This window comes from Dasypus novemcinctus, chromosome X (genome assembly GCF_030445035.2).
Source record: "Dasypus novemcinctus isolate mDasNov1 chromosome X, mDasNov1.1.hap2, whole genome shotgun sequence".
NCBI lineage: Eukaryota > Metazoa > Chordata > Mammalia > Cingulata > Dasypodidae > Dasypus > Dasypus novemcinctus.
The window spans coordinates 150,709,051-150,726,987 of record NC_080704.1 but is presented as its reverse complement, the minus strand read 5'-3'; the positions used below and the strand labels follow the sequence as shown (position 1 = coordinate 150,726,987).

The 17,937-nt window shown below is 39.3% G+C and overlaps 1 protein-coding gene across 8 annotated transcripts in view; it reads left to right on the top strand.

The window, feature by feature from the left end:
• The window catches only part of MBNL3 (muscleblind like splicing regulator 3), a 166,253-nt gene that overhangs the window by 129,740 nt on the left and 18,576 nt on the right, over positions 1–17,937 (top strand). For 7 of the 8 annotated variants that reach the window (XM_058291703.2, XM_004466997.4, XM_071212937.1 and 4 more), the window contains 2 exons: positions 14,881–15,075; positions 16,191–16,427. In XM_058291703.2, the coding sequence (XP_058147686.1) occupies positions 14,881–15,075; positions 16,191–16,427 (432 nt within the window). The remainder of the gene's footprint in view (positions 1–14,880; positions 15,076–16,190; positions 16,428–17,937) is intronic. The other variant, XM_058291702.2, reaches the window with a different exon arrangement.

The window sequence follows — 17,937 nt, the reverse complement described above, 5'->3', positions numbered from 1 at the left end:
GTCATGGTCCATTACTATGGAATGGCATATAGCGATGGGTTTAAAGGATAGATAAAGAACTTGGATAAAGTTAGATAAAGAACTTAGATAAAGAATGTTGACTTGAAAAAATTCCACATCCTATCTTTTTCTTTTTTTTTTTCTTTTTTTTTTTTTCCCCCTTAATTATTCAGCTTTTCTTCCCAGGAGTCCTAGACCACAGCAATGCATATATATAATATACAGCACTCCCACACATCCACCAGAAAACCTTTTCCCTTCCACAGTGATACTCTTACGCCCTATTCATATCATATTTACTTAAAGTGATGTACAGAGTCTGAGACATTAGCTTTCTAACAAGGTGACATCTGTGCTTACATTATGGTGCATACTTTAGGATACACAGTTCTTTACATTCTTAGTTATCCTATGTTTTACATTATGGTTTACATTATCAGTCTGTCATCTCCTATATGTTATGGTGTAATATTACATGTTTTATATCCATCCTTGTGTACTCTCAAGAAACTCCTCTCTTACCCCCCATTTACTTTGGTTCCACACCTTTAACCTCCATTTTCCCTTCCACCTTGGTGCCCTCAGTGACAGCCAACCTCCGTTTCCTGAGGAGCCACTTCCAGAGATAGATGGAATAGTGTTCAGGGCCTAACTTGCTCAACTGCCCCAATGCCCTGGGAGCCACCCTTTCTCTCGAGGGATACAGTTCCCTCTATTGGATGGCATTAGTCCTCCCCAGGATGTGGGTCCACCCCCACTCTCACTACTTGGGTTTCTACCCCATGGTGTCACCCACTCTGGCAGAATGAGCATTTAGACATTCCCCAGGAGCCCGTCCTGCATCAGACCCTCCCCTCCGAGCATTCTAAACAGGTAACCCTCTTTATTATATTTTGATATGATTTTCTCGGCATTTTACTCTCCACCAACACCTGACCCTCTCCTGGTTCGTATGCTACCCCTCCCTCCCCCCACTTTTGGGCAACGTTACCCACCCGTCCCTCCCCAGCCACCCTCAAACCCGCAAAGCCCCAAGCAAAGGCAACCCCTTGCCCCCCTTTTATCTCTTCTTTGTGTTCATACTTACCACCATCTCGTCTTAAATTCCACCCCTGCAGACATCGGCTCATATCCTTCCTCCACCCTCCGATTTCCTGCAAGCCTATCGTTCAGTCTCTTGCTATCTAGGGCAGCTTGTTTATTTCATATCATTGAGGTCATGTAGTATTTGTCCTTCAATGTCTGGGTTGCTTCACTCAACATAAGGTTCTCAAGATTCATCCATGTTATCACATGTGTTTGTAGTGTGTTTGTTCTTACAGCCGAGTAGTATTCCATTGTGTGTATATACCACATTTTATTGATCCACTCGTCTGTTGATGGGCATTTGGGTTGATTCCAACTTTTGGCAATAGTGAACAATGCTGCTATGAACATTGGTGTACATATATTGGTTTGTGTTTTTGTTTTCAGTTCTGCTGGGTATATTCCCAGCAGTGGTATTGCTGGGTCATATGGCAAATCTATGGCTAGTTTTTTGAGAAACCGCCATACTGTTCTCCAGAATGGTTGGATCCTTCTGCATTCCCACCAGCAGTGGATGAGTGTTCCCCTTCCTTCACATCCTCTCCAGCACTTGTATTCTTCTGTTTTTTTCATAGCTGCCAATCTTATGGGTGTAAGATGGTATCTCATTGTGGTTTTGATTTGCATTTCCCTGATAGCTAGAGATTTGGAACATTTTTTCATGTGCTTTCTTGCCATTTGTATTTCTTCTTCGGAGAAGTGTCTGTTTAAGTCTTTTTCCCATTTTTTAAATGGATTGTTTATCTTTTTATTTTCAAGATGTAGGAGTTCTTTATATATGCAAGTTATAAGTTTCTTATCAGATATATGATTGCCAAATATTTTCTCCCACTGTGTGGGCTCCCTTTTTACTTTCTTGACAAACTCCTTTGAGGTACAGAAGGCTTTAATTTTGAGGAAGTCCCATTTATCTATTAGTTCTTTTGCTGCTCGTGCTTTTGGTGAGATATTCATAAATCCATTACCTATTACAAGGTCCTGTAGATGTTTCCCTACACTGCTTTCTAAGGTTTTTATGGTCTTGGCTCTTATATTTAGGTCTTTGATCCATCTTGAGTTGATCTTTGTATAAGGTGTGAGATGGTAATCCTCTTTCATTCTTCTACTTATGGCTATCCAGTTCTCCAGACACCATTTGTTGAATAGGCCACTCTCTCCCAGTTGAGAGGGTTTGGTGGCTTTATCGAATATTATGTGGTTGTATATGTGAGGTTCTATATCAGAGCTTTCAATTCGATTCCATTGGTCTATATGTCTCTCCTTATGCCAATACCATGCTGTTTTCACCACCGTAGCTTTATAGTATGTTTTGAAGCCAGGTAGTGTGATTCCTCCAATTTCGTTTTTCTTTTTCAGTATGTCTTTGGCTATTCGGGGTCTCTTTCCTTTCCAAATAAATTTCATAGTTAGTTTTTCTAGTTCCTTAAAGAAGGCTGCATTGATTTTTATTGGGATTGCATTGAATGTGTAGATCAATTTTGGTAGGATAGACATCTTAATAATGTTCAGTCTTCCTATCCATGAACAAGTAATAGTCTTCCATTTATTTAGGTCTTCTTTGATTTCCTTGAACAATCTTGTATAGTTCTCAGTGTATAAGTTCTTTACCTCTTTAGTTAAATTTATTCCTAAGTATTTGATTTTTTTATTTACTATTGTGAATGGTATTTGTTTCTTGATTTCCTCCTGATCTTGCTCATTATTGGTGTACAGAAATGCTACTGATTTTTGCGCATTGATCTTATAACCTGCGACTTTACTAAACTCATTTATGAGTTCTAGAATCTTCGTTGTAGATCTCTCAGGGTTTTCTATGTATAGGATCATGTCATCTGCAAATAATGAAATTTTGACTTCTTCCTTTCCAATTTGAATGCCTTTTATTTCTGGTTCTTGCCTCAGTGCTCGAGCAAGTACTTCTAAGACAATGTTAAATAGGAGCGGCGACAGTGGGCATCCTTGTCTTGTTCCTGAGTTTAGAGGGAAGGAGTCTAGGATTTCTCCATTGTAAACAATATTGGCTTTAGGTTTTTCATATATACTCTTTATCATGTTCAAAAAATTTCCTTGTATTCCAATCATTTGGAGCGTTTTTATCAAGAAAGGGTGCTGTATTTTGTCAAATGCTTTTTCTGCATCAATAGATATAATCATGTGATTTTTTTCCTTCAATCTGTTTATATGGTGTATTACGTTGATTGATTTTCTTATGTTGAACCATCCTTGCATACCTGGGATGAATCCCACTTGGTCGTGGTGTATAATTCGTTTAATGTGTTGTTGAATACGATTAGCAAGTATTTTGTTAAGTATTTTTGCGTCTAGGTTCATTAGAGAAATTGGTCTGTAATTTTCCTTTCTTGTGATGTCTTTGTTTGGCTTTGGTACTAGGGTAATGTTGGCATCATAGAAGGAGTTGGGTAATGTTCTTTCTGTTTTGATGGTTTGGAATAGTTTCAGCAGGATTGGTGTCAGTTCTTTCCGGAATGTTTTATAGAATTCACCTGTGAAGCCATCTGGCCCTGGGCTCTTCTTAGTTGGGAGATTTTTAATAACTGATTCTATCTCTCTGCTTGTGATTGGTTTGTTAAGATCATCAATTTCTTCTTTTGTCAATATGGGCTGTTTATGTGTTTCTAGGAATTTGTCCATTTCCTCTAGATTGTCATTTTTGTTGGAATATAGTTTTTCAAAATATCCTCTTATGATAGTCTTTATTTCTGTGGGGTCAGTGGTGATATCGCCTTTCTCATTTCTTATTTTGTGTATTTGCATCTTCTCTCTTTTTTTCTTTGTTAGTGTTGCTAAAGGTTTGTCAATTTTGTTAATCTTCTCAAAAAACCAGCTGTTGGTCTTGTTTATCTGTTCAAGTGCTTTCTTATTTTCTATTTCATTTAGTTCTGCTCTTATCTTTGTTATTTCCTTCCTTCTTCTTCCTGTTGGGTTACTTTGTTGTTGTTTTTCTAATTCCTTCAAATGTGCAGTTAGTTCTTCAATTTTTGCTCTTTCTTCTTTTTTGATATATGAATTTATGGCTATAAACTTCCCTCTCAGTACTGCTTTTGCTGCATCCCATAAATTTTGGTATGTTGTGTTATCATTATCATTTGTTTCAAGGTAGTCATTGATTTCTTTTGAGATTTCCTCTTTGACCCACTGTTTTTCTAAGAGTGTGTTGTTTAATTTCCAAATCGTGGTGTGAAATCTGGGCTTCTTTCCCTTGCAAATCTCCAGCTTGACTCCACTGTGGTCAGAGATAATGTTTTGTATGATTTCAATCTTTCTGAATTCGTTCAGCCTTTCTTTGTGGCCTAGCATATGATCTATCTTGGAGAATGATCCATGTGCGCTTGAGAAAAATGTATATCCTGCTGTGTTTGGGTGTAGCGATCTATATATGTCTATTAGATCGAGCTCCTCTAATATACTATTCAGATGTTTTGTTTCTTTGGTGATTCTCTTTTGAGATGTTCTGTCCAGAGTTGATAGTGGTGTATTAAAATCCCCCACTATAATTGTAGATGTATCTATTCTTTCACTTAGTTTTTCCAGCGTTTGTCTGACGTATTTAGAGGCACCCTTGTTAGGGGCATAGATATTTATGATTGTTCGATCTTCTTGACAGATTTTCCCTTTGACTAAAATGTAGTATCCTTCTTTGTCTCTCACAATTGTTTCACATTTAAAGTCTATTTTGTCTGATATTAATATAGCTACTCCTGCCTTTTTTTGGTTATTGTTAGCTTGTATGATTGTTTTCCAGCCTTTCACTTTCAATCTCCATGCGTCTCTGGGTCTAAGATGTGTCTCTTGTAGACAGCATATGGATGGGTCATATTTCCTTATCCAGTGTCCCAGTCTGAATCTTTTGATAGGTGAGTTTAATCCATTGACATTCAGTGTTATTACTATCAAGGAATTATTTGTGTTAGCCATATTTTGATTGGATTTGTGTTTGTCATATTTTGTTTGTTTTTTTTTTTTTTGTCTTTTTTGTTGTTGTTGTTGGTCTTATACTCTCCTCCAACTTTGCCTTTCCTGTTTTTTCCTTTCTTCCTGCAGAACTCCCTTTAGAATTTCTTGAAGGGGAGGTTTCTTGTTGGTATACTCTTTCAGTTTCTGTTTGTCTGCGAATATTTTGAACTCTCCATCATGTTTGAATGCTAGTTTAGCTGGATAGAGTATTCTTGGTTGGAAATTTTTTTCCTTTAGTACCTTGACTATATCATACCACTGTCTTCTTGCCTCCATGGTTTCAGAAGAGAAATCAGCACTTAATCTAATTGAGCTTCCCTTGTATGTGATGGTTTTCTTTTCTCTTGCTGCTTTTAGGATTTTCTCTTTGTCTTGAGCATTGGATAATTTGACAAGTATATGTCTTGGGGTGGGCCTGTTGGGGTTTATGACTTGTGGAGTGCGCTGTGCTTCTTGGATATGTACATCTGTCTCTTTCAGTAGATTTGGGAAGTTTTCAGCCATTATTTCCTGCAACACTCTTTCTGACCCCTTTCCCTTCTCTTCACCTTCTGGAATGCCTATAATACGTATGTTTGAGCGTTTTGCATTGTCATTCAGGTCCCTAAATCCTAATTGGATTTTTTCTATCTTCTTATTGACCCCTTCTACTATCTGTTTGATTTCTGATGTACTGTCTTCCACATCACTAATTCTCTGCTCTGTCTCTTCTAGTCTGCTGATATTTGCTGCCAGTGTATTTTTGATTTCTTGAACTGTGGTGTTCATTCCCATCATATCTGTTATGTTTTTGCGTATGTCTGCAATTTCCCCTCCAAGTGATGTCTTCATGTTGTTAACCTCTTTCATTACTGCATCAAATTTGTCGGTGATAAATGTTCTGAGATCTTTCATTGCTTGTGCCAAGTTTTGCTCCCCTTCGTGATTGTTGGTTTGTTGATTGGATTCAGCCATGTTTTCCTGATTATTGGTTTGGTTCGTAGATTTTTGTTGCTTTCTGGTCATCTCTTTATTTTGACGAATTTAATCAGTTCCTTAGCTTCTTTGTCTGCTCTTGGAGGTTAATTAGTTGTTATTTTTGCATAGGTGTTATATCTTCTCTTTGTCACTTTTTTCTTCTTATTCTAGTTACTTGTTGTTGGTTAAGTTCACTTTAGAGGAAAGTATTAGTGTTGGGGAAAGGCAATTGTGTAAGCAAGGGAAAAGTGTAAAGTTGTATTGGTGATGTATGTTAATAAAGCAGGAATATGAGATCTGGAAGGATGGAGGTTAGATTCATGTAGATTGTATAGAGTTATAGCTGTAGGTAGAGTACCTTTTATGAAGTTGATGACTGAATTTGGGAGGAATATGGTATGAACTACACAGCTATTGTTTTCATGAGAGAGGGAAAAAGAAAAGAAAGGTAATAGTTTCAAGAGTGGATAATAGACAGAAAACAGAACATAGGTATTAGAAATTAAGAGTTAGACACTTTGTGGATCAAAGAACGGGAGGTGGGGGGTGGAATATAGGAGAGACAGTAGATGATAGTGGATATCAAGATGCAGGGGAAGGGGGATAGTGTAGGTAGCCTAAATCAGTTCACACAGAAATGAGGCAGTGGAGGATGGGAAAACCCAGCAAATGTGAGGTGTTCCCTGTAGCACCTATTGTATACTTGAATTAAAGTAAAAATAAGTGGAAGATGAGGGACAAGAGGGAAAGAGAAAACCGAAAAAAGAAAAAAAAAAAACAAACTAATTATAATAAAGAAAAAAGAAAGGCAAGAAGAAAGGAAGAAAGAAAAAGAGGATGGGCAAACGGTGGGGAACGGATAGGGAGAAGAGAGATACAGGTACACACGTGTCACAATTGCAACACTATCTAAAACAACAACTTCCCCCTGCTTTGCCCTAAAACCCCCCCGTCTGTCTGCCCAAATGGGTCTGCAAGCACCTCCCTTCCCACAAACCCCCAATAGGCCGCCCAGGGCCCACGAACTCCCCAGTACTGCAGATGCTCAAAAAAAAAAAATTAAGTAAAATTAAAAAAAACAAACAAACAAACAAACAAACAAAAACAGAAACCCCTCCGCAGGCCCGGCTCCGCCCGCCGCGGAGGCTTGGACCGGCTCTGCCTGGCTCCTCACGCCGCCTTGGCCTGGCCTGGCTCCGCCCAGCTCCGCTCGCTACAGCGGCCCAGCCGGCTCCGGCGTCCACCTCCCGCCACCGCGGCCTGGACTGGCCCTGCCCGGCTCCGTACCCGCCGCAGCCTGACCCGGGCCCGCCCGGCTCCAAACGCTACCGCGGCCCGCAGCCGGGGCCTGAACCGGCCCCGCCCGTGGCCCCGCCCGGCTCCAAGCGCTACCGCGGCCCGCAGCCGGGGCCTGCACCGGCCCCGCCCGGCTCCAAGCGCTACCGCGGCCCGCAGCCGGGGCCTGCACCGGCCCCGCCCGGCTCCAAGCGCTACCGCGGCCAGCAGCCGGGGCCTGCACCGGCCCCGCCCGGCTCCAAGCGCTACCGCGGCCCGCAGCCGGGGCCTGCACCGGCCCCGCCCGGCTCCAAGCGCTACCGCGGCCCGCAGCCGGGGCCTGCACCGGCCCCGCCCGGCTCCAAGCGCTACCGCGGCCCGCAGCCGGGGCCTGCACCGGCCCCGCCCGGCTCCAAGCGCTACCGCGGCCCGCAGCCGGGGCCTGCACCGGCCCCGCCCGGCTCCAAGCGCTACCGCGGCCCGCAGCCGGGGCCTGCACCGGCCCCGCCCGGCTCCAAGCGCTACCGCGGCCCGCAGCCGGGGCCTGCACCGGCCCCGCCCGGCTCCAAACGCTACCGCGGCCCGGCTCGGCCTGGCTCGGCCCCGCCCGGCCCCGCTCACCGCCGGCGCAGCGCGGCCCGGCCTGGCCCAGCCCCACCGAGCGGGGCTAGATGCCTCGTCTCCGCCTACCCAAGAAGGGAATCCTCTACAGGTAGCTGGGATCTCCGTGTATATTTCACAGACGAATCCTCTCTGTTACCTTCCCTCCAAATCGATGTCCAGACACCTCCGGACCAGCAAAAATCCCGAAACAATCCGGTCCCAAAGAGTCTCCAACGCCGCCCAGCCGATTCCCTGCAGAAGACTCTAACAGGGATGTTCACTCAGCCGCCATCTTGCCCCCTCTCCCCTACTTTATAATTTTTGAAAGTAGTAAGTACTTGAAAGAGAAGGGTGATATCCTTCCCTCATCAAGATATGGGCTGCAGTTTGTATATTCATATCAGTTACAATTTTTCTTGGTCACATAAACTAATTTTGTCAACCGAAGTAATTATGCTTTTTCCCTATTGTCATTGCTCTTTTATTGAAAATTTTTGTGAGAAAGATAGGCAATACATTTTCTAGATTTAATGGAAAAGGAAACTATGTCATATTCCAGATTACCAGTTTCATGGTCAGTACTTAAATCCTCATGGAAGCCATTCTGCGTCTCATCTTAAATCCTTGTTGAATGATACGTGACATTTAGCTCTTCTGGATGAAGTGAAATTAATGTTTTGTAAAGTGATTTTTTCAAAATATTGAAGTCAGCAGATAAAAGGCATTGCCTAAGTACAATGTTAGTACCCTTAATATAATTTTAATCATCATTATTAAGTGAAGTTCTACATTGTCTGAGGTTGACCAAGTCATGTAACAGGAATGACTATGGTGCCACCATGCTCTGAGCACAAAATTTCATTTGAATTTTACTACTTTTCTCAAACCTCATGCAAGATTTTACTTTAAGATACAGCAACTCAAACCTTATATTATCCACTTGTTCAATAGACATTGTTCCCAGAGGTGGACTTAACTTTAGGCTAGTGAAGGTTCAGGTACTTTCATTCACATGGGCTCTTTCCAAAGCCCTAGTAAAGGTCCTAACTATGTGTTCACAGTTCTCACATATGTATGTAAAATTTGCAAAGGGTGTTTCTTTGTTCTTACACCTCCCCCCATTCTCTCACCATGCCCAACCTTCTAAGGTTCAGGCCCCCAAAATCATGGATTCACTCCTGATTCAGGTCCTTTCTTAAGGCTGTGTATGTCACAAAGTCTGAACCTTCTTTTATTTTAAAGCAAAATAAATCATATAAGAAGTAGATTTGCTGCCTTTCCTCAACTCTGTTAACACACAGTATGAAACCTGAAAGTTAAATGAAAATGGTATACTTCTGCAGCTAAACAGGGTAGTTGTACAAGATATCTTTTAAAGTTCCTTTAATAGTCCCTTTAATAGTAACAAATCTCACCGTTCTTCCTAAATACTCCCTCCTATATTCCCATGGTATAAATTAAACATAATATCTGCCCAGTCTGTGTCCTTCTCCTCTGGGGCTGGTTTGTTCAGTTAGTTAGAGCCTGCTACTAATGAGACCATGTAAGCCTGTCCCTGTCCCATGGCCACAATGTAGGTGACAGCCAACTACCTCACAACTGCTGGCTGTTTATTTCAGTGAGTTAGACAGGAAATTTAGAAGGCTCTGTGAAAATCTTTTTTCCCTAATGGGAAAAAACAACAATAGACAAACAATCAATGCTAACAACCTCATCTATAATGGAAGATTTTTTTTCTCTTATCAAAACCTCACATTGAACTTCTGTCAACCAAGATGGTAACATAAGCTTTGAACAACTAAGCAACAAGTGGCAAAGCTATCTTACCCAAAACTCTGGAAAATATTAAAGGGTTGCAGTAACTAGGTAAGTGCTGAATCAAGAAAATGGAGCTTTAAAAACAGTAGGAGAAACTCCTGGTATACACGTGTTGGCCCCTTCCTCATTGCCTCTCCAGTGTGGAGTGGAGCCAGCCTGTGCTCCCATTGTGGATGTCTGGCCCTGTTCCAGAGGGAACAGAGTAACCCTTATGCACATACTGGGGTAACTGTATGTCAATGTCAGTCTATTGGATGACAGCCTAAAAGACTGACCCAGGAAACTTGTCTCTGGCTCACCCTCCCACAACTTGTCCTTATGGACAGCCAAAGCAGTGTAAGAAACAATTAAGTTGAAGAGGCCTGTAGCAAAAGATTATCTGCTTTAAGTCATACAATAGAATACCCAGGATGAAGAGAAAGTCTATTTCATAGGGAATAGAGGGGGCATTTGAATTACCATAAATTGAAGAATTCCCCAGGCCAAGCATATGCCCAGGACAAGATGAAAGATCAGAAAAAATGGAGAGGACCCTGCACTTCACTTGCATCTTATACTGATCTTTTTGATAGGAGGACTTCTTCTTGAAGGAGAACTGATGAACAACTTTTGTAAAGACTGAAAGTTATTTTTGGCATCAGTTTGTTTGATTTTGTTAGCTCCTAGCACTCCAGGAAATCTCTGTCATATAACTATCTTGGTACATATTTAAGAAACTTATCAAGAATTAAATCCAGTGTTAACACTTTAAAATATTAAAAAGTATAGTGTACAACAAAACATTGCAAGGTAAACAAAGAAACAGGTTATAGTGGCCCGTCCAAAGGAACATACAAATCCAGAAACCAACAACAAGACCAGGTTTGGACATGTCAATCAAAGACTTTTTAAAAAGTAATTTTCAGTATGCTCAAGGAGATAAAGGAGAACACAGAGAAAAGCCTAAAAATATCAGGAAAACCATGAATGAATACTATAAAAATCTCAATAAAGAAACAGAAGCTTTTTAAAAGACTCAAACAGAAACACTGGAGTTGAAGACAGCAGTAACAGAAATGAAAAATTCCCTAAAGGAGTTCAATACCAGAATGGAGTTAGCAGAAGGAAGAATCTGTGATCTCGAAAACAAGACAATTGAAATGATTCTGAGGAGCAGAAAGATAAAAGAGTTTTTAAAAAGAAAACAGAGCCTAAAAAACCTGTGTGACACCATCAAACATACCAATATATGAATTATGCAAGTCCCAAAAGGGAAAAGAGAGAAAGAGATGGAAGGAATAGTCAAAGAAATAATGGCATAAACTTCCCAAATTTAATGAAAGCCATGAACATGCATATTTGGGAAGCCCACTGAAGCCCAAACAGAATAAAATCAAAGTAAACCCCATCCAGACATATATACAAGCTGTCAAATACCACGGTCAAAGAGAGAGTTGTGAGAGCTGCAGGAGAAAAGCAACATTTGGAAGTCCCATAAGGCTGAGTGTCAGTTTCTAATCAGAAACCATGGAGGGAAGAAGGCTGTGGGAGGAAATAATTAAAGAACTGAAAAAAAAATTGCCAACCAAGAATTTTATATCTAGTGAGACTGTCTTTCAAAAATGAGGGACAAATTAAGACGTTCCCAAACAAATAAAAGCTGAGGGAGTTTGTCATGACACTGAAAGGAAAGGACACTGAACAATGGAAAGAAGAAACAGAAAGAAATAAAGACCTCCATTAAAGATAATCATATGGGTAAATTTAAGTGCCAGCATAATTGTATTGTGTTTTTTTTATGTAGCTCTGTTTTTTCACTTCTTGCAGTTTTTAAATTGTAAATGCCTGAATCATTAAGACAAATACATGGTTTGGGGCATACAATGTGTAAAGTACAGCAAAAAAGATGGGTGGATAGAAGGGTATAAGAGCAGTTCATGGGTATGCTATTGAACTTAAGTTGGTATCAAATCATACTTAATGTTATAGATATAGAATGTTAAATTTAAAAATCAAATATCTAGAAATAAATGTAGCTATGGATGTAAAGGACTTGAACTCAAAAAACTATAAAACATTGTTAAAGGAAATCAAAGACCTAAATAAATGAAAGTACATTTTGTGTTCACAGATTGGAAGACTAAATATTGTTAAGATGTGAATTCTACCCAAAGTGATTACAGATTCAACACAATTCCACTCAAAATTACAACAACCTTCTTTGCAGAAACAGAAAAGCTAATCATTAAATTGATATCAAAGCATAAGTGGTCCCGAATAACCAAAATCATCTTGAAACAACAAGATAAAACAAATCTTCACAATTTTTGTAATACAGGTCTACTAATGAGCAGAATGCAATTGATTTATGGACACTGAAATATGAATTTCATATAATTCTCGTGTAACTAAATATTTTATTTTTTTTCAATCTTGTAAATATGTTGAAACCATTCTTAAGTTGCTGGCTATACAAAAACAGGTGGTGGGCTAGATTTGGCCCACTGGCCATAGTTTTACAACTCTTGCTCTAGAACATGGGTTTTTCACCCTATACCAGGGGTGAATGTCATGGGGCCCTTGAACTACATGAGCATATGCATACTGTCTTGTGCATGGATGAATTTTTCTTTAGACAGGGTCTACAGCTTTCATCTAACCCTCAGAAGTCCAAGACTCAGGAAAAGATTGAGACCCTCTTAAGAATTAAGAATCAAGTGACTATGTTGAAACATCTTTAAGTGCCCAGACCAATTCTGGCCATTAATAGAAATCCTGTTAGGAATCTTTTTCTTTAAAATGAAAATTACTCCACAGTTAAGTTCATGTTAGCCCAACTGAAACTCAGGGCTGCTATACAGGTTTAGGCAGGATTTTTTTTAAGTTGCTTATTAAGGCTGAGTGTGTAAGCTTATTAGCCAAAACTAAGCCTTTGAATGTTCAAATTCATGAAATGGAATAGGTACCAGAGGTGGTGGAGAGAAAACAGAAATGTCTGTTTGAAAATGGACAGGAAGCTTAGGAGTTCCTCACTATGCTCCAGGGTTGGAAAGGGAAGAATTTCTTCTTCTCAATAAACAGTGTTATAGAATGAAATTTATTCTTAAGGAGAAAATGATTATAGAATAATAATTTTAAAACCTAAAGATGGTACTGTATAGTTTGTGGTAAAACCTTAAAATTTTTAAATATTTTCGGCAAGCCCCTTAACATTTTTAATATAGGCCATGAATTGATTTGCAGCTTTTCTCATATACTTGAAATGTATAACACACTTAAGCAGTTTAAAATGTATTGTAAAGAGAGCAGAAGTTTGCCAGGAAAATGTCCCTGTTGAGTCACCCTCCAAAAAAAGGACAAAAATTACAGAAGTTAGGAGGTACTATAAACTGAAAGCATCACCTATATGTAAATTAGATTAAATATTATTAATTAATGTTGATTTGTCAGTAGTGATTTGTTTTAATCTGGAAAATTCACCCACATCCAGGACTACTCTTTCAGCTCAATGATAGAAAAATTTAATAATTGTCCTCAGTTTTAAAGAAGACAAAATTAAAAAGTATCCAAGAGAATGTGATGTCATGACTTCTGTGAGAAATTTACTATGAAAGTCAAAGAGAAACCAAAAAACAAACAAACAAAAACACCAAAGAACACTATTGTGTGGTTCAAATACGGAGTTTTACTATCAGAGATTCTTGCTGATTTTGAGAGGACCATGGATTGTTGAACTGGTGAAGTCTCCCTAAGCAGAAGCATCCTGGGGTGGCTGTTTACAAGAGATAGCCATCTTGTTATAGAAAATGTCAATCAACTAATTCTTGGGGTTTCACATCCCATTCAGTGAAATGTGTGACATGTACCTATAGCCTCTTTTATCAGTCAGCTCTTGACCGTTGGTTCTCAGACCTTAAGGCACCTCAACTGACTACCCCATCACCTTTCCTGGTTTTAGTACCTGGTGTTATGCCCTTACCTCTTCAGGCTCCGGGCCTCCATGCCTTCTCTCCCAACCCTAGTGAGTGTTGCCAGTTCTAGATTCTTCCTTTGGGGCCAAACTTTCTGCCCTTCTCAATGTGCCAATTAGCTAATTTGATAAACTCATTTAAGCTAGTATGCTAATAGGTGTGCACTGGAGGGTGTTTTCCTTTCAAGTAGAATGGGCTTTGTAACAGGTTTCCTAGAGCATGCCATGCTGGTGAGAATTTCAAGTCAAACTCTGGGGGTGAGGTGGGGGTGGAGAAGGGAATATATTTTGCCCTTCATAGCCTCCTATTCTACATATATTTAGAGGTATTCCTGTTAATGTGATTTACCAAGGGGTGTGGTTTCAGCTTGGTAGTGCAAGTTTCATTATTTTTTTAAATGAAAGAAATGAAAAGACAGCAAGAAAGAACACATTCTGTTAGTAATACACAATGAGATACCACCAGTTACACCACTATGTTATTAACCACCTTATAGAGTTACTATTTGAAATGTTCTACATTTAATCATAATTTGTTATTCCTTAAAACGTTTAAATTTCATTTTGACTTTGATCGTTAATCATATCAGTCATTCAATAAGTACTGGGTGCTATAGAGGGAACAAGGGAACTATCAAAGGAATTATAACCCTGTTGAGAAGAAAAGATGCCCCCACATGGGCCAAATTAGAAAACAGCAAAGTAAAGTGGTAAGTTATGTGGTTACAGGTAATAAAGACAGTAACTACTTACATCAAACTCTTTGAAACCAGATCATTTAAAGTAGAAAAATCAGTAATAACCATTTTCATTGCTGCAATACTTCTTTACAAGTTATGCTCTAGCTTATGTACCTTATAACCCTGTTGTTTATTTCTTCCTGGCTAGCAGGGATCCTTGTAACATTTCTGGGGCCTCATTTTGAACTGTGGGTATTCATCTGGCCTCATAGATAAAGGCAAGGCTAAGCAAGTCAGATTAGTTTGTGCAACAGGACCTCTAATTTTGAAAAAAAAAACAGTGCAAGCATAATGACCATATCAAAGAGATTTGTTGTTTTAAAAGCCACTCCTATATGAGACGAAGAATAAATAAGAGGAAACAATGGAATATTTTTATATGGCTTAGGATTTATGAAAGAATACCACCTTGTGTAATAATAGGAAGAATCTATTAACCTCTAACACTTATATTTTTTCTCTCTTCTAAACATACAGGCATCTTTTCCAATGAATCAATCACTTGCAGCTAATCCTGCCATGCCTTTCAATCCTTACTTACCTCCTCATCCTGGGATGGGCCTGGTTCCTGCTGAACTTCTACCAAATGCACCTGTTCTGGTTCCTGGAAACCCACCTCTCGCATTGCCAGGAGTCGCTGGTCCAAAACTGATGCGTTCAGATAAACTGGAGGTATTTGTGTAGAAATAAATACTTATAGGATGGGCAAGAGTATGCATGTGAAGAGTACGAACCTTATGCATACAACATCATTCTCAGCCCATTGCTTGGAATGTTTTGAATAAGTGCCCATGGCTTTTAGCTTGTAGAATATAATCTTGGAGGTATGTTCAAGATTCTGCTACTGCAACTGTACTCTATTGTGAAGCGCATAGATTCACTTGTACGGTAGATCAGGTAGTGTCTTAGTGTACCCAGCCATAGACTATGCATCTCTTTGTCTATGGCAAAGGAAGTCTAGGTGGGAATGCTCCTTGTACCCAGGCTCCTGCTTTACAGCACAAGATTGGTGTATTTGTTAATGAGTCTTTACTTGCTAAAGAAGTCAAACTGAAAAAAAAGTAGACTAATCTAACTCTATATGCATAATGTAAATTTATGTGAATGCGGGATATAAATCTCACAGTGTCTAAATCTTTTTCTCCATTTGAAGAATGATTTATGGAATATAAATATCCCTTGATTCCTAAGAAAAGAAAATCTAAATGAAATTTCAAAAGGCTTTTTGCTTTATTGAATCCCTTAAGTCTTCCCTTAATTGTCATACTTCATAAATTGAAATAAATAACTAGTGGATTTCTTACAAAGTCGGTTCCACTGGCAGCCGCTTAAATACTGGCGGTGTATCGTAATGGAATCTAACATTGTACAGGTAACTCAGTCATGGTTCAGAAGTCTGTTATAAAAACCATCAGTACATTGCTGTATAATACAGACTCATTTCAGACCTTAAAAAAACTCCCTGTTGCAAACAGCTAATTACAATTTAGGCTATTAAATGTTAGATTAAAACCTTGGTTTTCAACAATATTTTAAGCACCTTTTTTTCAATGTGAGGAAAACAGACAGCATTCATTTGGGGCAAATGGAATTTTTCCCCTAGGAATAGAAATTCTGTCTGTGTATATTTTACATCTCTGTGAAGATTTATCCTTCATCTTTTTAAATGTTTTCCTAAAGAAATAACATAATAATGTACACTATTACTCTTACATTCACTGGCGTAATAAATACTCTAATCACCTGCCTGTTATCAATGTGATTGATATGTTGTTGTTTTCTTTAAGGTTTGCCGAGAATTTCAGCGTGGAAATTGTACCCGTGGTGAAAATGATTGCCGCTATGCTCACCCTATAGATGTTTCCATGATTGAAGTAAGTGATAATACTGTGACAGTCTGCATGGATTATATCAAAGGTCGGTGCATCCGGGAGAAATGCAAGTACTTTCATCCTCCTGCACACTTGCAAGCCAAACTCAAGGCAGCTCATCACCAGGTGAACCATTCAGCTGCCACCACCATGGTAAGAACAATCCCGGACTCGTGAACTGTTTGTTTTAGGGGACATGATGAACTTATTCCCAAACTTGTCTAATGTCCTGTAACCATAATCGTTGGTAGTCATGAATGGACCATAATACATACAGCCAAAAGTATAAGCCAGAAAAGAGAGAATCTATCTATTCTACTTTTTTGTTTGTTTTTTTTCACTCGGATTTTCTAAAGGTAATGACTCAAAAGCTTAACTAATGATTTTAAACTGCTGGTTCCCCCATTTTTTAGACAGTGGGGGTAAATTAAATGATTTAAACAGCCAATTATTTTTGAGACGTTTTTGGAGTCTAATTAACCTTAGTATTCTAAAAAGGTAGAAAGCTGCCTCTTCTCTCTGTGAGCCATCTTCATGGGCATTTTGCTGGTGAAATCCTTTATGTCTTTTGAAAACATTGATTTTTTTCCTGACTCAATCTGATTTATTTTATCTACGTAGTTAGGTTGATTTATTTTTTATATACTCAGAAATGGTCACTATTTTCATCCCGACAGCCTCAGGATAGTACAAACGATAGCAGAAAGATCCATTTGTTCATACTCAAGCCATCTTTCAACAGGGGGCTTGAAAGATGGATGTTACGTTTCTCTTACTCTTCTAGATGGGTGGTTTCAAGGACAAAGGCAGCATCCTGCCAAGGAGGGGCTAAATTTAGACTTCTACATGGTTAGGAGAAGAGTCCTGACTTTTGAGTTGCCCTAGCAAGTCAGTTTCAGGGAGGAATTAGTTCTACTTAACACTGAATAGTAGGAGGTAGAAAAGGCATTTGTATAACACTCTAGAGCGATAAATGTTGAGAAATAGGAATTATGATGACCTAATAGTTGATCACTACTGTCAATTACATAATATTGCGTAATTGACCGCTGTCAATTGCATAATATTTATTTCTTTCACTACCTGGGCCTTTCCTCTTAATAACCCCAAGTACAGGCCTCAGCTCTGAGGAAATTTTGTGTTCCCCAGCTGAGGAAAAAGCACTTACCTGCTCCTGATCCCTAAGAAAGGCAATGTGGAGCTAAGTCTCCTCACGTACTCATGTGCATAGATAGTTCCAGACTCCTGTGACAGAGATCTTACCCTTTCACAAGCAAGAGACTTTTTTTTTCTTCAAACATCCCCATGTGTTTTCCTCTTTCTGAGTTGAAATCTATCTTGTAACTGCAACTTCCCAAAATAGATCAATCTCTCTTCCTTATGAGAGTGACTCTCATGCATTTTCTTTAGGCCAAATACCCCCAATTTTCTGCACCTTTTTCTTGTAGATCACAGTTTTAAGACCTGCCACTATATTTTTACTTCTTCCCACATCAATATCCCTCTTCTCTCAGAACTGCACCTATTACTTCCTGAAGAATATGAGCACGAAAGTAGAACAAAACCTATTTTTCCCTTGATTTGAGCAATGTCCATCTATTAACAAATGTTGAAGAAGACTTTGCCAAATGTTTTCTGTCTTAGATTTTTTTGAAGGAAAAAT